The sequence below is a fragment of the Lampetra fluviatilis genome, unplaced genomic scaffold (genome assembly GCF_964198595.1).
Source record: "Lampetra fluviatilis unplaced genomic scaffold, kcLamFluv1.1 SCAFFOLD_173, whole genome shotgun sequence".
Lineage (NCBI taxonomy): Eukaryota > Metazoa > Chordata > Hyperoartia > Petromyzontiformes > Petromyzontidae > Lampetra > Lampetra fluviatilis.
Genome location: NW_027621324.1, coordinates 57,745 through 80,699, shown reverse-complemented (window position 1 = coordinate 80,699; position 22,955 = coordinate 57,745). Strand labels below are relative to the sequence as shown.

The window sequence follows — 22,955 nt, the reverse complement described above, 5'->3', positions numbered from 1 at the left end:
GTTAAGTGAACGGAGCTCGTTGAGTGAACGATGCTTGTTGTTAAGTGAACGAAGCTCGTTGAGTGAACGATGCTTGTTGTTAAGTGAACGAAGCTCGTTGAGTGAACGATGCTTGTTGTTAAGTGAACGATGCTCGTTGAGTGAACGATGCTTGTTGTTAAGTGAACGAAGCTCGTTGAGTGAACGATGCTTGTTGTTAAGTGAACATCGCTCGTTGAGTGAACGATGCTTGTTGTTAAGTGAACGAAGCTCGTTGAGTGAACGATGCTTGTTGTTAAGTGAACGGAGCTCGTTGAGTGAACGATGCTTGTTATTAAGTGAACGAAGCTCGTTGAGTGAACGATGCTTGTTGTTAAGTGAACGAAGCTCGTTGAGTGAACGATGCTTGTTGTTAAGTGAACGGAGCTCGTTGAGTGAACGATGCTTGTTGTTAAGTGAACGGAGCTCGTTGAGTGAACGATGCTTGTTATTAAGTGAACGAAGCTCGTTGAGTGAACGATGCTTGTTGTTAAGTGAACGAAGCTCGTTGAGTGAACGATGCTTGTTGTTAAGTGAACGAAGCTCGTTGAGTGAACGATGCTTGTTGTTAAGTGAACGATGCTCGTTGAGTGAACGATGCTTGTTGTTAAGTGAACGGAGCTCGTTGAGTGAACGATGCTTGTTGTTAAGTGAACGATGCTCGTTGAGTGAACGATGCTTGTTGTTAAGTGAACGGAGCTCGTTGAGTGAACGATGCTTGTTGTTAAGTGAACGATGCTTGTTGTTAAGTGAACGAAGCTCGTTGAGTGAACGATGCTTGTTGTTAAGTGAACGAAGCTCGTTGAGTGAACGATGCTTGTTGTTAAGTGAACGATGCTTGTTGAGTGAACAATGCTTGTTGTTAAGTGAACGGAGCTCGTTGAGTGAACGATGCTTGTTGTTAAGTGAACGAAGCTCGTTGAGTGAACAATGCTTGTTGTTAAGTGAACGGAGCTCGTTGAGTGAACGATGCTTGTTGTTAAGTGAACGAAGCTCGTTGAGTGAACGATGCTTGTTGTTAAGTGAACGGAGCTCGTTGAGTGAACGATGCTTGTTGTTAAGTGAACGGAGCTCGTTGAGTGAACGATGCTTGTTGTTAAGTGAACGAAGCTCGTTGAGTGAACGATGCTTGTTGTTAAGTGAACGATGCTCGTTGAGTGAACGATGCTTGTTGTTAAGTGAACGGAGCTCGTTGAGTGAACGATGCTTGTTGTTAAGTGAACGAAGCTCGTTGAGTGAACGATGCTTGTTGTTAAGTGAACGGAGCTCGTTGAGTGAACGATGCTTGTTGTTAAGTGAACGAAGCTCGTTGAGTGAACGATGCTTGTTGTTAAGTGAACGAAGCTCGTTGAGTGAACGATGCTTGTTGTTAAGTGAACGAAGCTCGTTGAGTGAACGATGCTTGTTGTTAAGTGAACGATGCTCGTTGAGTGAACGATGCTTGTTGTTAAGTGAACGGAGCTCGTTGAGTGAACGATGCTTGTTGTTAAGTGAACGAAGCTCGTTGAGTGAACGATGCTTGTTGTTAAGTGAACGGAGCTCGTTGAGTGAACGATGCTTGTTGTTAAGTGAACATCACTCGTTGAGTGAACGATGGTTGTTGTTAAGTGAGCGAAGCTCGTTGAGTGAACGATGCTTGTTGTTAAGTGAACGAAGCTCATTGAGTGAACGATGCTTGTTGTTAAGTGAACGATGCTTGTTGTTAAGTGAACGAAGCTCGTTGAGTGAACGATGCTTGTTGTTAAGTGAACGACGCTCGTTGAGTGAACGATGCTTGTTGTTAAGTGAACATCGCTCGTTGAGTGAACGATGCTTGTTGTTAAGTGAACGGAGCTCGTTGAGTGAACGATGCTTGTTGTTAAGTGAACGATGCTTGTTGTTAAGTGAACGGAGCTCGTTGAGTGAACGATGCTTGTTGTTAAGTGAACGGAGCTCGTTGAGTGAACGATGCTTGTTGTTAAGTGAACATCGCTCGTTAAGTGAACGATGCTTGTTGTTAAGTGAGCGAAGCTCGTTGAGTGAACGATGCTTGTTGTTAAGTGAACATCGCTCGTTGAGTGAACGATGCTTGTTGTTAAGTGAACGACGCTCGTTGAGTGAACGATGCTTGTTGTTAAGTGAACGAAGCTCGTTGAGTGAACGATGCTTGTTGTTAAGTGAACGATGCTCGTTGAGTGAACGATGCTTGTTGTTAAGTGAACGGAGCTCGTTGAGTGAACGATGCTTGTTGTTAAGTGAACGAAGCTCGTTGAGTGAACGATGCTTGTTGTTAAGTGAACGAAGCTCGTTGAGTGAACGATGCTTGTTGTTAAGTGAACGACGCTCGTTGAGTGAACGATGCTTGTTGTTAAGTGAACGAAGCTCGTTGAGTGAACGATGCTTGTTGTTAAGTGAACGAAGCTCGTTAAGTGAACGATGCTTGTTGTTAAGTGAACGAAGCTCGTTGAGTGAACGATGCTTGTTGTTAAGTGAACGGAGCTCGTTGAGTGAACGATGCTTGTTGTTAAGTGAACGAAGCTCGTTGAGTGAACGATGCTTGTTGTTAAGTGAACATCGCTCGTTGAGTGAACGATGCTTGTTGTTAAGTGAACGAAGCTCGTTGAGTGAACGATGCTTGTTGTTAAGTGAACGAAGCTCGTTGAGTGAACGATGCTTGTTGTTAAGTGAACGAAGCTCGTTGAGTGAACGATGCTTGTTGTTAAGTGAACGATGCTCGTTGAGTGAACGATGCTTGTTGTTAAGTGAACGGAGCTCGTTGAGTGAACGATGCTTGTTGTTAAGTGAACGACGCTCGTTGAGTGAACGATGCTTGTTGTTAAGTGAACGAAGCTCGTTGAGTGAACGATGCTTGTTGTTAAGTGAACGATGCTCGTTGAGTGAACGATGCTTGTTGTTAAGTGAACGGAGCTCGTTGAGTGAACGATGCTTGTTGTTAAGTGAACGAAGCTCGTTGAGTGAACGATGCTTGTTGTTGAGTGAACGAAGCTCGTTGAGTGAACGATGCTTGTTGTTAAGTGAACGAAGCTCGTTGAGTGAACGATGCTTGTTGTTAAGTGAACGAAGCTCGTTGAGTGAACGATGCTTGTTGTTAAGTGAACGAAGCTCGTTGAGTGAACGATGCTTGTTGTTAAGTGAACGAAGCTCGTTGAGTGAACGATGCTTGTTGTTAAGTGAACGAAGCTCATTGAGTGAACGATGCTTGTTGTTAAGTGAACGAAGCTCGTTGAGTGAACGATGCTTGTTGTTAAGAACGAAGCTCGTTGAGTGAACGATGCTTGTTGTTAAGTGAACGAAGCTCGTTGAGTGAACGATGCTTGTTGTTAAGTGAACGGAGCTCGTTGAGTGAACGATGCTTGTTGTTAAGTGAACATCGCTCGTTGAGTGAACGATGCTTGTTGTTAAGTGAACGAAGCTCGTTGAGTGAACGATGCTTGTTGTTAAGTGAACATCGCTCGTTGAGTGAACGATGCTTGTTGTTAAGTGAACGGAGCTCGTTGAGTGAACGATGCTTGTTGTTAAGTGAACATCGCTCGTTGAGTGAACGATGCTTGTTGTTAAGTGAACATCGCTCGTTGAGTGAACGATGCTTGTTGTTAAGTGAACGAAGCTCGTTGAGTGAACGATGCTTGTTGTTAAGTGAACGACTCGTGAGTGAACGATGCTTGTTAAGTGAACGAAGCTCGTTGACTGTTAGTGAACGATGCTTGTTGTTAAGTGAACGAAGCTCGTTGAGTGAACGATGCTTGTTGTTAAGTGAACGAAGCTCGTTGAGTGAACGATGCTTGTTGTTAAGTGGAACGGGACGAAGCTCGTTGAGTGAACGATGCTTGTTGTTAAGTGAACATCGCTCGTTGAGTGAACGATGCTTGTTGTTAAGTGAACGATGCTCGTTGAGTGAACGATGCTTGTTGTTAAGTGAACGACGCTCGTTGAGTGAACGATGCTTGTTGTTAAGTGAACGAAGCTCGTTAAGTGAACGATGCTTGTTGTTAAGTGAACGACGCTCGTTGAGTGAACGATGCTTGTTGTTAAGTGAACGAAGCTCGTTGAGTGAACGATGCTTGTTGTTAAGTGAACGAAGCTCGTTGAGTGAACGATGCTTGTTGTTAAGTGAACGAAGCTCGTTGAGTGAACGATGCTTGTTGTTAAGTGAACATCGCTCGTTGAGTGAACGATGCTTGTTGTTAAGTGAACGAAGCTCGTTGAGTGAACGATGCTTGTTGTTAAGTGAACGGAGCTCGTTGAGTGAACGATGCTTGTTGTTAAGTGAACGAAGCTCGTTGAGTGAACGATGCTTGTTGTTAAGTGAACGAAGCTCGTTGAGTGAACGATGCTTGTTGTTAAGTGAACGATGCTTGTTGTTAAGTGAACGAAGCTCGTTGAGTGAACGATGCTTGTTGTTAAGTGAACGATGCTTGTTGTTAAGTGAACGAAGCTCGTTGAGTGAACGATGCTTGTTGTTAAGTGAACATCGCTCGTTGAGTGAACGATGCTTGTTGTTAAGTGAACGAAGCTCGTTGAGTGAACGATGCTTGTTGTTAAGTGAACATCGCTCGTTGAGTGAACGATGCTTGTTGTTAAGTGAACATCACTCGTTAAGTGAACGATGCTTGTTGTTAAGTGAACGATGCTCGTTGAGTGAACGATGCTTGTTGTTAAGTGAACATCGCTCGTTGAGTGAACGATGCTTGTTGTTAAGTGAACGAAGCTCGTTGAGTGAACGATGCTTGTTGTTAAGTGAACGAAGCTCGTTGAGTGAACGATGCTTGTTGTTAAGTGAACGGAGCTCGTTGAGTGAACGATGCTTGTTGTTAAGTGAACGAAGCTCGTTGAGTGAACGATGCTTGTTGTTAAGTGAACGGAGCTCGTTGAGTGAACGATGCTTGTTGTTAAGTGAACGAAGCTCGTTGAGTGAACGATGCTTGTTGTTAAGTGAACGAAGCTCGTTGAGTGAACGATGCTTGTTGTTAAGTGAACATCGCTCGTTGAGTGAACGATGCTTGTTGTTAAGTGAACGAAGCTCGTTGAGTGAACGATGCTTGTTGTTAAGTGAACGGAGCTCGTTGAGTGAACGATGCTTGTTGTTAAGTGAACGAAGCTCGTTGAGTGAACGATGCTTGTTGTTAAGTGAACGACGCTCGTTGAGTGAACGATGCTTGTTGTTAAGTGAACGAAGCTCGTTGAGTGAACGATGCTTGTTGTTAAGTGAACATCGCTCGTTGAGTGAACGATGCTTGTTGTTAAGTGAACGAAGCTCGTTGAGTGAACGATGCTTGTTGTTAAGTGAACGAAGCTCGTTGAGTGAACGATGCTTGTTGTTAAGTGAACGATGCTTGTTGTTAAGTGAACGATGCTTGTTGTTAAGTGAACGAAGCTCGTTGAGTGAACGATGCTTGTTGTTAAGTGAACGGAGCTCGTTGAGTGAACGATGCTTGTTGTTAAGTGAACGATGCTCGTTGAGTGAACGATGCTTGTTGTTAAGTGAACGAAGCTCGTTGAGTGAACGATGCTTGTTGTTAAGTGAACGATGCTCGTTGAGTGAACGATGCTTGTTGTTAAGTGAACGGAGCTCGTTGAGTGAACGATGCTTGTTGTTAAGTGAACGGAGCTCGTTGAGTGAACGATGCTTGTTGTTAAGTGAACATCGCTCGTTGAGTGAACGATGCTTGTTGTTAAGTGAACGAAGCTCGTTGAGTGAACGATGCTTGTTGTTAAGTGAACGAAGCTCGTTGAGTGAACGATGCTTGTTGTTAAGTGAACGATGCTTGTTGTTAAGTGAACGATGCTTGTTGTTAAGTGAACGAAGCTCGTTGAGTGAACGATGCTTGTTGTTAAGTGAACGGAGCTCGTTGAGTGAACGATGCTTGTTGTTAAGTGAACGATGCTCGTTGAGTGAACGATGCTTGTTGTTAAGTGAACGAAGCTCGTTGAGTGAACGATGCTTGTTGTTAAGTGAACGATGCTCGTTGAGTGAACGATGCTTGTTGTTAAGTGAACGGAGCTCGTTGAGTGAACGATGCTTGTTGTTAAGTGAACGGAGCTCGTTGAGTGAACGATGCTTGTTGTTAAGTGAACATCGCTCGTTGAGTGAACGATGCTTGTTGTTAAGTGAACGAAGCTCGTTGAGTGAACGATGCTTGTTGTTAAGTGAACGGAGCTCGTTGAGTGAACGATGCTTGTTGTTAAGTGAACGAAGCTCGTTGAGTGAACGATGCTTGTTGTTAAGTGAACGGAGCTCGTTGAGTGAACGATGCTTGTTGTTAAGTGAACGAAGCTCGTTGAGTGAACGATGCTTGTTGTTAAGTGAACGAAGCTCGTTGAGTGAACGATGCTTGTTGTTAAGTGAACGAAGCTCGTTGAGTGAACGATGCTTGTTGTTAAGTGAACGAAGCTCGTTGAGTGAACGATGCTTGTTGTTAAGTGAACGAAGCTCGTTGAGTGAACGATGCTTGTTGTTAAGTGAACATCGCTCGTTGAGTGAACGATGCTTGTTGTTAAGTGAACATCGCTCGTTAAGTGAACGATGCTTGTTGTTAAGTGAACGAAGCTCGTTGAGTGAACGATGCTTGTTGTTAAGTAAACATCGCTCGTTAAGTGAACGATGCTTGTTGTTAAGTGAACGAAGCTCGTTAAGTGAACGATGCTTGTTGTTAAGTGAACATCGCTCGTTAAGTGAACGATGCTTGTTGTTAAGTGAACAAAGCTCGTTGAGTGAACGATGCTTGTTGTTAAGTGAACGAAGCTCATTGAGTGAACGATGCTTGTTGTTAAGTGAACGATGCTTGTTGTTAAGTGAACATCGCTCGTTAAGTGAACGATGCTTGTTGTTAAGTGAACAAAGCTCGTTGAGTGAACGATGCTTGTTGTTAAGTGAACGAAGCTCATTGAGTGAACGATGCTTGTTGTTAAGTGAACATCGCTCGTTGAGTGAACGATGCTTGTTGTTAAGTGAACGAAGCTCGTTGAGTGAACGATGCTTGTTGTTAAGTGAACGATGCTCGTTGAGTGAACGATGCTTGTTGTTAAGTGAACGAAGCTCGTTGTTAAGTGAACGAAGCTCGTTGAGTGAACGATGCTTGTTGTTAAGTGAACGGAGCTCGTTGAGTGAACGATGCTTGTTGTTAAGTGAACGAAGCTCGTTGAGTGAACGATGCTTGTTGTTAAGTGAACGAAGCTCGTTGAGTGAACGATGCTTGTTGTTAAGTGAACGGAGCTCGTTGAGTGAACGATGCTTGTTGTTAAGTGAACGATGCTCGTTGAGTGAACGATGCTTGTTGTTAAGTGAACGAAGCTCGTTGAGTGAACGATGCTTGTTGTTAAGTGAACGAAGCTCGTTGAGTGAACGATGCTTGTTGTTAAGTGAACGGAGCTCGTTGAGTGAACGATGCTTGTTGTTAAGTGAACGATGCTCGTTGAGTGAACGATGCTTGTTGTTAAGTGAACGGAGCTCGTTGAGTGAACGATGCTTGTTGTTAAGTGAACATCGCTCGTTGAGTGAACGATGCTTGTTGTTAAGTGAACGAAGCTCGTTGAGTGAACGATGCTTGTTGTTAAGTGAACGAAGCTCGTTGAGTGAACGATGCTTGTTGTTAAGTGAACATCGCTCGTTGAGTGAACGATGCTTGTTGTTAAGTGAACGAAGCTCGTTGAGTGAACGATGCTTGTTGTTAAGTGAACGACGCTCGTTAAGTGAACGATGCTTGTTGTTAAGTGAACATCGCTCGTTGAGTGAACGATGCTTGTTGTTAAGTGAACAAAGCTCGTTGAGTGAACGATGCTTGTTGTTAAGTGAACGGAGCTCGTTGAGTGAACGATGCTTGTTGTTAAGTGAACGAAGCTCGTTGAGTGAACGATGCTTGTTGTTAAGTGAACGGAGCTCGTTGAGTGAACGATGCTTGTTGTTAAGTGAACATCGCTCGTTGAGTGAACGATGCTTGTTGTTAAGTGAACGAAGCTCGTTGAGTGAACGATGCTTGTTGTTAAGTGAACGAAGCTCGTTGAGTGAACGATGCTTGTTGTTAAGTGAACATCGCTCGTTGAGTGAACGATGCTTGTTGTTAAGTGAACGAAGCTCGTTGAGTGAACGATGCTTGTTGTTAAGTGAACGAAGCTCGTTGAGTGAACGATGCTTGTTGTTAAGTGAACGGAGCTCGTTGAGTGAACGATGCTTGTTGTTAAGTGAACATCGCTCGTTGAGTGAACGATGCTTGTTGTTAAGTGAACGAAGCTCGTTGAGTGAACGATGCTTGTTGTTAAGTGAACATCGCTCGTTGAGTGAACGATGCTTGTTGTTAAGTGAACGGAGCTCGTTAAGTGAACGATGCTTGTTGTTAAGTGAACGAAGCTCGTTGAGTGAACGATGCTTGTTGTTAAGTGAACGAAGCTCGTTGAGTGAACGATGCTTGTTGTTAAGTGAACGACGCTCGTTGAGTGAACGATGCTTGTTGTTAAGTGAACGGAGCTCGTTGAGTGAACGATGCTTGTTGTTAAGTGAACGACGCTCGTTGAGTGAACGATGCTTGTTGTTAAGTGAACATCACTCGTTGAGTGAACGATGCTTGTTGTTAAGTGAACGACGCTCGTTGAGTGAACGATGCTTGTTGTTAAGTGAACGATGCTCGTTGAGTGAACAATGCTTGTTGTTAAGTGAACATCGCTCGTTGAGTGAACGATGCTTGTTGTTAAGTGAACGGAGCTCGTTGAGTGAACGATGCTTGTTGTTAAGTGAACATCGCTCGTTGAGTGAACGATGCTTGTTGTTAAGTGAACGAAGCTCGTTGAGTGAACGATGCTTGTTGTTAAGTGAACGAAGCTCGTTGAGTGAACGATGCTTGTTGTTAAGTGAACATCGCTCGTTGAGTGAACGATGCTTGTTGTTAAGTGAACGACGCTCGTTAAGTGAACGATGCTTGTTGTTAAGTGAACATCACTCGTTGAGTGAACGATGCTTGTTGTTAAGTGAACGAAGCTCGTTGAGTGAACGATGCTTGTTGTTAAGTGAACGAAGCTCGTTGAGTGAACGATGCTTGTTGTTAAGTGAACGAAGCTCGTTGAGTGAACGATGCTTGTTGTTAAGTGAACGGAGCTCGTTGAGTGAACGATGCTTGTTGTTAAGTGAACGACGCTCGTTGAGTGAACGATGCTTGTTGTTAAGTGAACATCGCTCGTTGAGTGAACGATGCTTGTTGTTAAGTGAACATCGCTCGTTGAGTGAACGATGCTTGTTGTTAAGTGAACATCGCTCGTTGAGTGAACGATGCTTGTTGTTAAGTGAACGAAGCTCGTTGAGTGAACGATGCTTGTTGTTAAGTGAACGAAGCTCGTTGAGTGAACGATGCTTGTTGTTAAGTGAACGACGCTCGTTGAGTGAACGATGCTTGTTGTTAAGTGAACGATGCTCGTTGAGTGAACGATGCTTGTTGTTAAGTGAACGAAGCTCGTTGAGTGAACGATGCTTGTTGTTAAGTGAACGAAGCTCGTTGAGTGAACGATGCTTGTTGTTAAGTGAACATCGCTCGTTGAGTGAACGATGCTTGTTGTTAAGTGAACGGAGCTCGTTGAGTGAACGATGCTTGTTGTTAAGTGAACATCGCTCGTTGAGTGAACGATGCTTGTTGTTAAGTGAACGAAGCTCGTTGAGTGAACGATGCTTGTTGTTAAGTGAACGAAGCTCGTTGAGTGAACGATGCTTGTTGTTAAGTGAACGGAGCTCGTTGAGTGAACGATGCTTGTTGTTAAGTGAACGAAGCTCATTGAGTGAACGATGCTTGTTGTTAAGTGAACGGAGCTCGTTGAGTGAACGATGCTTGTTGTTAAGTGAACGGAGCTCGTTGAGTGAACGATGCTTGTTGTTAAGTGAACGGAGCTCGTTGAGTGAACGATGCTTGTTGTTAAGTGAACGAAGCTCGTTGAGTGAACGATGCTTGTTGTTAAGTGAACATCGCTCGTTGAGTGAACGATGCTTGTTGTTAAGTGAACATCTCTCGTTGAGTGAACGATGCTTGTTGTTAAGTGAACGGAGCTCGTTGAGTGAACGATGCTTGTTGTTAAGTGAACGAAGCTCGTTAAGTGAACGATGCTTGTTGTTAAGTGAACGGCGCTCGTTGAGTGAACGATGCTTGTTGTTAAGTGAACGGAGCTCGTTGAGTGAACGATGCTTGTTGTTAAGTGAACGGCGCTCGTTGAGTGAACGATGCTTGTTGTTAAGTGAACGAAGCTCGTTGAGTGAACGATGCTTGTTGTTAAGTGAACATCGCTCGTTAAGTGAACGATGCTTGTTGTTAAGTGAACGAAGCTCGTTAAGTGAACGATGCTTGTTGTTAAGTGAACGGAGCTCGTTGAGTGAACGATGCTTGTTGTTAAGTGAACGAAGCTCGTTAAGTGAACGATGCTTGTTGTTAAGTGAACATCGCTCGTTAAGTGAACGATGCTTGTTGTTAAGTGAACGACGCTCGTTGAGTGAACGATGCTTGTTGTTAAGTGAACGAAGCTCGTTGAGTGAACGATGCTTGTTGTTAAGTGAACGAAGCTCGTTGAGTGAACGATGCTTGTTGTTAAGTGAACATCGCTCGTTGAGTGAACGATGCTTGTTGTTAAGTGAACGAAGCTCGTTGAGTGAACGATGCTTGTTGTTAAGTGAACGATGCTCGTTGAGTGAACGATGCTTGTTGTTAAGTGAACGGAGCTCGTTGAGTGAACGATGCTTGTTGTTAAGTGAACGATGCTTGTTGTTAAGTGAACGAAGCTCGTTGAGTGAACGATGCTTGTTGTTAAGTGAACGAAGCTCGTTGAGTGAACGATGCTTGTTGTTAAGTGAACGAAGCTCGTTGAGTGAACGATGCTTGTTGTTAAGTGAACGAAGCTCGTTGAGTGAACGATGCTTGTTGTTAAGTGAACGAAGCTCGTTGAGTGAACGATGCTTGTTGTTAAGTGAACGAAGCTCGTTGAGTGAACGATGCTTGTTGTTAAGTGAACGATGCTCGTTGAGTGAACGATGCTTGTTGTTAAGTGAACGGAGCTCGTTGAGTGAACGATGCTTGTTGTTAAGTGAACGATGCTTGTTGTTAAGTGAACGAAGCTCGTTGAGTGAACGATGCTTGTTGTTAAGTGAACGAAGCTCGTTGAGTGAACGATGCTTGTTGTTAAGTGAACGGAGCTCGTTGAGTGAACGATGCTTGTTGTTAAGTGAACGAAGCTCGTTAAGTGAACGATGCTTGTTGTTAAGTGAACGAAGCTCGTTGAGTGAACGATGCTTGTTGTTAAGTGAACGAAGCTCGTTGAGTGAACGATGCTTGTTGTTAAGTGAACATCACTCGTTGAGTGAACGATGCTTGTTGTTAAGTGAACATCACTCGTTGAGTAAGCCACCCGGCGCTCCGCTCGTTGTTGAGTGAAATGGGTGCAACTCACAAGATTCAGCAGCTCCAACAGCAGCCAAGAGGCAGAGGATGACCCTGAGGTGAAGAGAGACACACACGCACAGTTACACACACACACACAGTTACACACACACAGACACACGCACAGTTACACACACACACAGTTACACACACACACAGTTACACACAGTTACACACACACAGTTACACACACACAGTTACACACACACACAGTTACACACACACAGTTACTCACACACAGTTACACACACACAGTTACACACACACAGTTACACACACACAGTTACACACACACACAGTTACACACACACACAGTTACACACAGTTACACACAGTTACACACACACAGTTACACACACACAGTTACACACAGTTACACACACACAGTTACACACACAGTTACACACACACAGTTACACACACACAGTTACACACACACACAGTTACACACACACAGTTACACACAGTTACACACACACAGTTACACACACAGTTACACACACACAGTTACACACACACAGTTACACACACACAGTTACACACACACACAGTTACACACACACACAGTTACACACACACAGTTACACACACACAGTTACACACACACAGTTACACACACACAGTTACACACAGTTACACACAGTTACACACACACAGTTACACACACACAGTTACACACACACAGTTACACACACACAGTTACACACAGTTACACACACACACAGTTACACACACACAGTTACACACAGTTACACACACAGTTACACACACACAGTTACACACAGTTACACACACACAGTTACACACACAGTTACACACACACAGTTACACACACACAGTTACACACAGTTACACACACACACAGTTACACACACACAGTTACACACAGTTACACACACACAGTTACACACACACAGTTACACACACACAGTTACACACACACACAGTTACACACACACACAGTTACACACACACAGTTACACACAGTTACACACAGTTACACACACACAGTTACACACACACAGTTACACACACACAGTTACACACACACACAGTTACACACACACACAGTTACACACACACACAGTTACACACACACACAGTTACACACAGTTACACACACACACAGTTACACACACACAGTTACACACACACAGTTACACACACACACAGTTACACACACACAGTTACACACACACACAGTTACACACAGTTACACACACGCACAGTCACACACACACAGTTACACACACACAGTTACACACACACACAGTGACACACACAGTTACACACACACACAGTGACACACACAGTTACACACACACAGTGACACACACAGTTACACACACACACACACAACAACAACAACCGCCATTCGCCACTAAGTGGCGTTGACGTCACCACGACGCTTGTGCCAGGCCATGTGCACCTTGAGGCCACGTGAAGTGTCGAACGCCCGCTGGCAGGAGGTCACGGGGCAGACCCAGCAGGTGCCACGGGTCGACCGACCGAGATGACCGAGATGACTGGCTGATGCACCACCTGTGCCCCCTACTGTGCCAACTTGCTGTGCTTTAGCCACCCGGCGCTCCACTCGTTGTTGTGAGCGTCGCTCCTCCGCCCTCCGTTGTTGTTGGAGGGCGACTGCCTCCAATTCGCCAAAAGCTCCAAAATGCACCTAGCCTGGCACTGCCCAGTAGTAGTGTCCTTCACGAGCCTCCTCCACAGAGGCCGATCTTGACACCGCTGGTACCAGTCATCGGCAAGTCCACTCAGCTCCACGTCCTCCTGTACCACATCACTCCATCTCTTCTCTAGCCCGTGCCGCGCCCGTTTAGCCCCCTCGATCCGGCCGAACAAAAGCTGTTTGGGCATGCGGTGGCTGGGCATGCGGGCTACATGACCCAGCCAACGCAGCCTTGCCTGCCGGAGGAGCTCATCGATGGGACTTTGCCCAGATCTTTCAAGGATTTGTGAGCTCCTCGCACAATTTAACCAGGATGGATCGTAGGCAGGCCAGCCTAAATGTTTCCAACCGGCGAAGATGCTCCATTAGGGGGGTCCACGTTTCGCAAGCGTAGAGAAGGGAGGGAATGACCGTGGCCGAGAAGACCTGAAGCTTCGTGCGGAGCGACAGACCAGGTAGCTTCCACACAGCGTTACGCAACCGATGAAAAGATATTGCCGCTCGACTGATTCGGAGTGAAACCTCTGCTGATAAACTGGAGCCGGTCATAAGCACACTGCCCAGGTATGGGAAACTCTCCACTCTCTCCACAACTGCCCCATCACCGATTGGGAGTTGTGGGGGTGGAGTGCCCGATGGTACAAAATACCCAGGCAGGTGCTTAATTTTGGTGGGGCTGATGGTAAGGCCCCACCTCTTAGTGGCACGCTCCAGTCTCAGCAGCAGCGTCTCCAACTCCTCTTCTGAATGAGCAGCTATTACCAAATCATCGGCATACATAACGTGGTTGACCAATAGGGAGCCATCCCTTGATCGCACCCGGGCGTCGATCAGCCTCCCATTATATCTGTACCAAATGGAAATTCCCCCGGTACAGCTATTGAAGGCTTCACGAACTACGCAGTCGAAATAGATGTTAAATAATGTGGGAGCCAGAGGACATCCCTGTCGCACCCCAAGGTGTACAGGGAAAGGTTCCGACTCCCGGCCACGTAGTTTTACCCGGGCCCGCTCACCATCATGAAGGTCCTTAATGATAGATACACACACACTATTACACCACACGCACTACACTATACACTACACTATACACTACACACACACACAGATACACACACACTACTACACAACACACACTACACTATACACTACTACACTCACTTACACTATACACTACTACACTATACACTACACACACTACACTCACACACACACTTACACTACACACTATACACTACTACACTACACTATACACTACTACACTCACACACAGATACACACACACTACACTATTACACTCCACTGTACAATACTACACTACACTATACACTACTACACTCACACACAAACAGATACACACACACACTACACCACACACAGATACACACACACTACACCATACACACTACACTACTACACTCACACACTACACCACACACAGATACACACACACTATACTATACACTATTACACTACACTATACACTACACTTACACACACACAGATACACACACACTACACTATACACTATTACACTACACTCACACACACACAGATACACACAGATACACACAACACTCACACACAGATACACACACACTACACTATACACTACTACACTATGCACTACTACACTACACTATACACTACTACACTACACACACTACACCACACACACTACACTATACACTCACACACACAGACACACACTGTGTGTGTAGCTGTGTGTAGCTGTGTGTGTAGCTGTAGCTGTGTGTAGCTGTGTGTAGCTGTGTGTGTGTGTAGCTGTAGCTGTGTGTAGCTGTGTGTGTGGCTGTGTGTGTGTAGCTGTAGCTGTGTGTAGCTGTGTGTGTGTGTAGCTGTAGCTGTGTGTAGCTGTAGCTGTGTCTGTGTGTGTGTAGCTGTGTGTAGCTGTGTGTGTATCTGTGTGTGTGTGTCGCTGTGTGTGTGTAGCTGTAGCTGTAGCTGTGTGTGTATGTAGCTGTGTGTAGCTGTAGCTGTGTGTGTGTGTAGCTGTAGCTGTGTGTAGCTGTGTGTAGCTGTAGCTGTGTGTGTGTAGCTGTGTGTAGCTGTGTGTGTGTAGCTGTAGCTGTGTGTAGCTGTGTGTAGCTGTGTGTGTGTAGCTGTAGCTGTGTGTGTGTAGCTGTAGCTGTGTGTGTGTGTAGCTGTGTGTAGCTGTGTGTGTGTAGCTGTAGCTGTGTGTAGCTGTGTGTAGCTGTGTGTGTGTAGCTGTAGCTGTGTGCGTGTAGCTGTGTGTAGCTGTGTGTGTGTAGCTGTAGCTGTGTGTAGCTGTGTGTAGCTGTGTGTGTGTAGCTGTAGCTGTGTGTGTGTCGCTGTGTGTGTGTAGCTGTGTGTGTGTGTAGCTGTGTGTGTGTGTGTAGCTGTGTGTAGCTGTAGCTGTGTGTGTGTAGCTGTGTGTAGCTGTGTGTAGCTGTGTGTGTGTGTAGCTGTGTGTAGCTGTGTGTAGCTGTGTGTAGCTGTAGCTGTGTGTAGCTGTGTGTAGCTGTGTGTAGCTGTAGCTGTGTGTGTGTAGCTGTGTGTAGCTGTGTGTAGCTGTGTGTAGCTGTGTGTGTGTGTAGCTGTGTGTAGCTGTGTAACTCGCACCCCACGTGTACAGCTGCTCCCATCGTGACGTCCAGACAGGCAGCGAGGCGACTTTGCGCAGTCGGCACGCGCGCTCCGCCATTTATACAGAGCGCCAGGTCACGTGACGGGCCGTGGGCGGGGCTTAGGCGGTGTGAATGGGGGGCACGGGGGGAGGGGGTGCAGGGGGCGTGGCTTGAAATTGCGTCATCAATGACGTCAGAGTGGGAGGGGTCGGAGCAAACACGCGTGTGACTGACATAGACCCACAGAGACCCATAGAGACCCACAGAGACCCACAGAGACCCATAGAGACCCACAGAGACCCACAGAGACCCACAGAGACCCACAGAGACCCACAGAGACCTACAGAGACCCACAGAGACCCACAGAGACCCACAGAGACCCATAGAGACCCATAGAGACCCACAGAGACTCATAGAGACCCACAGAGACCCACAGAGACCCACAGAGACCTACAGAGACCCATAGAGACCCACAGAGACCCATAGAGACCTACAGAGACCCATATAGACCCACAGAGACCCACAGAGATCCATAGAGACCCATAGAGACCTACAGAGACCCACAGAGACCCACAGAAACCCACAGAGACCCACAGAGACCCACAGAGACCCACAGAGATCCATAGAGACCCACAGAGACCTACAGAGACCCACAGAGACCCACAGAGACCCATAGAGACCCACAGAGACCCATATAGACCCACATAGACCCATAGAGACACACAGAGAGACCCACAGAGACCCATAGAGACCCACAGAGACCCATAGAGACCCACAGAGAGACCCACAGAGACCCACAGAGACACACAGAGAGACCCACAGAGACCCATAGAGACCCATAGAGACCCACAGAGACCCACAGAGACCCACAGAGACTCACAGAGACCCACATAGACCCATATAGACCCACAGAGACTCACAGAGACCCACAGAGACCCATAGAGACCCACAGAGACCCACAGAGACCCACAGAGACCTACAGAGACCCATATAGACCCACAGAGACCCACAGAGACCCACAGAGACACACAGAGACCCACAGAGACACACAGAGACTCACAGAGACCCACAGAGACACCCACAGGGACCCATAGAGACCCACAGAGACCCACAGAGACCCACAGAGACCCACAGAGACCCACAGAGACACACAGAGACCCACAGAGACACACAGAGACTCACAGAGACCCACAGAGACACCCACAGGGACCCATAGAGACCCATAGAGACCCATAGAGACCCACAGAGACCCATAGAGACCCACAGAGACCCACATAGACCCACAGAGACCCATAGAGACCCACATAGACCCACAGAGACCCACAGAGACCCATAGAGACCCACAGAGACCCACAGAGACCTACAGAGACCCATATAGACCCACAGAGACCCACAGAGACCCATAGAGACCCACAGAGACCCACAGAGACCCATATAGACCCACAGAGACCTACAGAGACCCACAGAGACCCACAGAGACCCATAGAGACACACAAAGACCCACAGAGACCCACAGAGACCCACAGAAACTCACAGAGACACCCACAGGGACCCATAGAGACCCACAGAGACCCATAGAGACCCACAGAGACCTACAGAGATTCACAAAGACACCCACAGAGTCCCATAGAGACCCACGGAGACCCACAGAGACCTACAGAGACCCACAGAGACACCCACAGAGACACACAGAGACACCCACAGGGACCCATAGAGACCCACAGAGACCCATTAGACCCACAGAGACCTACAGAGACCCACAGAGACCCACAGAGACCCACAGAGACCCATAGAGAACTACAGAGACCCATATAGACCCACAGAGACCTACAGAGACCCATAGAGACCCACAGAGACCTACAGAGACCCATATAGACCCACAGAGACCCACAGAGACCCATAGAGACCCACAGAGACCTACAGAGACCCATATAGACCCACAGAGACCCACAGAGACCCACAGAGACCTACAGAGACCCATATAGACCCACAGAGACCCACAGAGACCCATAGAGACCCACAGAGACCCACAGAGACCCATATAGACCCACAGAGACCTACAGAGACCCATAGAGACCTACATAGACCCATAGAGACCCACAGAGACCCACAGAGACCCATATAGACCCACAGAGACCTACAGAGATTCACAAAGACACCCACAGAGTCCAATAGAGACCCACGGAGACCCACAGAGACCTACAGAGACCCACAGAGACACCCACAGAGACACACAGAGACACCCACAGGGACCCATAGAGACCCACAGAGACCCATAGAGACCCACAGAGACCTACAGAGACCCACAGAGACTCACAGAGACCCACAGAGACCCATATAGACCCACAGAGACCCACAGAGACCCATATAGACCCACAGAGACCTACATAGATTCACAAAGACACCCACAGAGTCCCATAGAGACCCACGGAGACCCACAGAGACCTACAGAGACCCACAGAGACACCCACAGAGACACACAGAGACACCCACAGGGACCCATAGAGACCCACAGAGACCCATAGAGACCCACAGAGACCCATAGAGACCCACAGAGACCTACAGAGACCCACAGAGACTCACAGAGACCCACAGAGACCCACAGAGACCCACAGAGACCCATAGAGAACTACAGAGACCCATAGAGACCCACCGAGACTCACAGAGACCCACAGAGACCCATATAGACCCACAGAGACCCACAGAGACCCACAGAGACCCATAAAGACCCATAGAGACCCACAGAGACCTACAGAGATTCACAAATACACCCACAGTGTCCCATAGAGACCCACGGAGACCCACAGAGACCTACAGAGACCCACAGAAACACCCACAGAGACACACAGAGACACCCACAGGGACCCATAGAGACCCACAGAGACCCATAGAGACCCACAGAGACCTACAAAGACCCACAGAGACTCACAGAGACCCACAGAGACCCATATAGACCCACATAGACCCACAGAGACCCACAGAGACCCATAGAGACCCATAGAGAACTACAGAGACCCATAGAGACCCACAGAGACTCACAGAGACCCACAGAGACCAATATAGACCCACAGACACCCACAGAGACCCACAGAGACCCATAGAGACCAACAGAGACTCACAGAGACCCATAGAGACCCACAGAGACCCATAGAGACCCACAGAGACCTACAGAGACCCACAGAGACTCACAGAGACCCACAGAGACCCATATAGACCCACAGAGACCCACAGAGACCCATATAGACCCACAGAGACCTACATAGATTCACAAAGACACCCACAGAGTCCCATAGAGACCCACGGAGACCCACAGAGACCTACAGAGACCCACAGAGACACCCACAGAGACACACAAAGACACCCACAGGGACCCATAGAGACCCACAGAGACCCATAGAGACCCACAGAGACCCATAGAGACCCACAGAGACCTACAGAGACCCACAGAGACTCACAGAGACCCACAGAGACCCACAGAGACCCACAGAGACCCATAGAGAACTACAGAGACCCATAGAGACCCACCGAGACTCACAGAGACCCACAGAGACCCATATAGACCCACAGAGACCCACAGAGACCCACAGAGACCCATAAAGACCCATAGAGACCCACAGAGACCTACAGAGATTCACAAATACACCCACAGTGTCCCATAGAGACCCACGGAGACCCACAGAGACCTACAGAGACCCACAGAAACACCTACAGAGACACACAGAGACACCCACAGGGACCCATAGAGACCCACAGAGACTCATAGAGACCCACAGAGACCTACAAAGACCCACAGAGACTCACAGAGACCCACAGAGACCCATATAGACCCACATATACCCACAGAGACCCACAGAGACCCATAGAGACCCATAGAGAACTACAGAGACCCATAGAGACCCACAGAGACTCACAGAGACCCACAGAGACCAATATAGACCCACAGACACCCACAGAGACCCACAGAGACCCATAGAGACCAACAGAGACTCACAGAGACCCATAGAGACCCACAGAGACCCATAGAGACTCAAAGAGACTCATAGAGACCCATAGAGACCCACAGAGACCCATACAGACCCATAGAGACCCACAGAGACCCATAGAGACCCACAGAGACCCATACAGACCCACAGAGACTCACAGAGACCCATAGAGACTCACAAAGACCCACAGAGACTCACAAAAACCCATAGAAACCCACAGAGACCCACAGAGACTCACAGAGACCTATACAGAGACCCACAGAGACCCACACTCATAGAGACCCACAGAGACCCACAGAGACCCACAGAGACCAATATAGACCCACAGACACCCACAGAGACCCACAGAGACCCATAGAGACCAACAGAGACTCACAGAGACCCATAGAGACCCACAGAGACCCATAGAGACTCAAAGAGACTCATAGAGACCCATAGAGACCCACAGAGACCCATATAGACCCATAGAGACCCACAGAGACCCATAGAGACCCACAGAGACCCATACAGACCCACAGAGACTCACAGAGACCCATAGAGACTCACAAAGACCCACAGAGACTCACAAAAACCCATAGAAACCCACAGAGACCCACAGAGACTCACAGAGACCTATACAGAGACCCACAGAGACCCACACTCATAGAGACCCACACAGACCCTGTGTGTGTAACAGCACTTGCCCCGACAGCCTGCAAAAGGCTACCTGGGGGAGCTTTGTCTTTGTCTGTGTGTGTGGAACAGCACTTGCCCCTACAGCCTGCTAGAGGCTACCTGGGGGAGCTTTGTCTGTGTGTGTGTGTAACAGCACTTGCCCCTACAGCCTGCTAGAGGCTACCTGGGGGAGCTCTGTGTGTAACAGCACTTGCCCCTAAAGCCTGCGAGAGGCTACCTGGGGGAGCTTTGTCTATGTAACTGCACTTGCCCCTACAGCCCTGCCAGAGGCTACCTGGGGGAGCTTTGTCTATGTAACAGCACTTGCCCCTACAGCCCTGCTAGAGGCTACCTGGGGGAGCTTTGTCTGTGTGTGTGTGTAACAGCACTTGCCCCTACAGACTGCTAGAGGCTACCTGGGGGAGCTTTGTCTGTGTGTGTGTGTAACAGCACTTGCCCCTACAGACTGCTAGAGGCTACACGGGGGAGCTTTGTCTGTGTGTGTGTGTAACAGCACTTGCCCCGACAGCCTGCTAGAGGCTACACGGGGGAGCTTTGTCTGTGTGTGTGTAACAGCACTTGCCCCTACAGCCTGCTAGAGGCTACCTGGGGGAGCTTTGTCTGTGTGTGCGTCGGGTATTGGATTTCTTGGTCCCAAGTGTCACGTGACCAGCGACGTAAACCGAGCCGCCGTTGCCCCGGGTTACCGTGAGCCCCGCCAATCAAGATTAGCGGCGAGCGTCACGTGGGTCCCTGTGTCGTAGGTTGTTGTCGTGGTCGTGGTTTTCGTTGTCGTTGTTGTTGTGGCTGTTGTGGTGGTGGTCGTTGTTGTTGTTTGGCTGTAGGTTGTTGTTGTGGTTGTTGTTTTCGTTGTTGTTGTGTTGTGGTGGTGGTGGTCGTTGTTGTTGTGGTTGTGGTTGTTGCTGTGGCTGTAGGTTGTTGTTGTGGTTATTGTTGTGGTTATTGTTGTGGCTGTAGGTTGTTGTTGTTGTTGGTGTGGCTGTGGTGGTGGTGGTCGTTGTGGTTGTTGTGGCTGTAGGTTGTTGTCGTGGTGGTGGTTTTCGTTGTTGTTGTGTTGTGGTGGTCGTTGTTGTGGCTATTGTTTGCTCACACAAATCGCTCACCCACCGCCTCGCTCACCGACTCACTCACCCGCTCACTCACTCACTCACCCACTCACTCACTCACCCACTCACTCACCGACTCACCCACTCACTCACTCACCCGCTCACTCACCCACTCACTCACCCACTCACTCACCCACTCACTCACCCACTCACACACCCACTCACCCACTCACTCACTCACCCACTCACTCACCCACTCACTCGCTCACTCACCCGCTCACTCACCCACTCACCCACTCACTCACTCACCCGCTCACTCACCCACTCACTCACCCGCTCACACAACCACTCACCCACTCACTCACTCACCCACTCACTCACCCGCTCACTCACCCACTCACTCACCCGCTCACTCACCCACTCACTCACCTACTCACACAACCACTCACCCACTCACTCACTCACCCACTCACTCACCCACTCACCCACTCACTCACCTGCTCACTCACCCACTCACTCACCCACTCACCCACTCACCCACTCACACAACCACTCACTCACCCGCTCACACAACCACTCACTCACCCACTCACTCACCCACTCACTCACCCACTCACTCACTCACCCACTCACTCACCCACTCACTCACTCACTCACCCGCTCACACAACCACTCACCCACTCACTCACTCACCCACTCACTCACCCGCTCACTCACTCACCCACTCACTCACCCACTCACCCACTCACCCACTCACCCACTCACTCACCCACTCACTCACCCACTCACTCACCCACTCACTCACTCACTCACCCGCTCACACAACCACTCACCCACTCACTCACTCACTCACCCACTCACTCACCCACTCACCCGCTCACACAACCACTCACTCACCCGCTCACACAACCACTCACTCACCCACTCACTCACTCACTCACCCACTCACTCACCCGCTCACACAACCACTCACCCACTCACTCACCCACTCACCCACTCACCCACTCACTCACCCACTCACTCACCCACTCACTCACCCACTCACCCACTCACTCACCCACTCACTCACCCACTCACCCACTCACTCACTCACTCACCCACTCACTCACCCACTCACTCACCCACTCACTCACCCGCTCACTCACCCGCTCACACAACCACTCACCCACTCACTCACTCACTCACCCACTCACTCACCCACTCACTCACCCGCTCACTCACCCGCTCACACAACCACTCACCCACTCACTCACCCACTCACTCACCCACTCACTCACCCACTCACTCACCCGCTCACACAACCACTCACCCACTCACTCACTCACTCACTCACCCACTCACTCACCCACTCACTCACCCACTCACTCACCCGCTCACACAACCACTCACTCACCCGCTCACACAACCACTCACTCACCCACTCACTCACCCACTCACTCACCCACTCACTCACTCACCCGCTCACACAACCACTCACTCACCCACTCACCCACTCACTCACCCACTCACCCACTCACTCACCCACTCACTCACCCGCT

General features: G+C 48.3%; 1 protein-coding gene across 1 annotated transcript in view; it reads right to left on the bottom strand.

Moving 5' to 3' along the window:
* Nucleotides 1-15,790, bottom strand: part of CGA (glycoprotein hormones, alpha polypeptide) — a 32,997-nt gene extending 17,207 nt beyond the window's left edge. The window contains exon 1 of the mRNA XM_078885432.1: nt 15,709-15,790. Coding sequence (XP_078741558.1) covers nt 15,709-15,790 — 82 coding nt within the window. The remainder of the gene's footprint in view (nt 1-15,708) is intronic.
* Nucleotides 15,791-22,955: the final 7,165 nt, after the last annotated feature.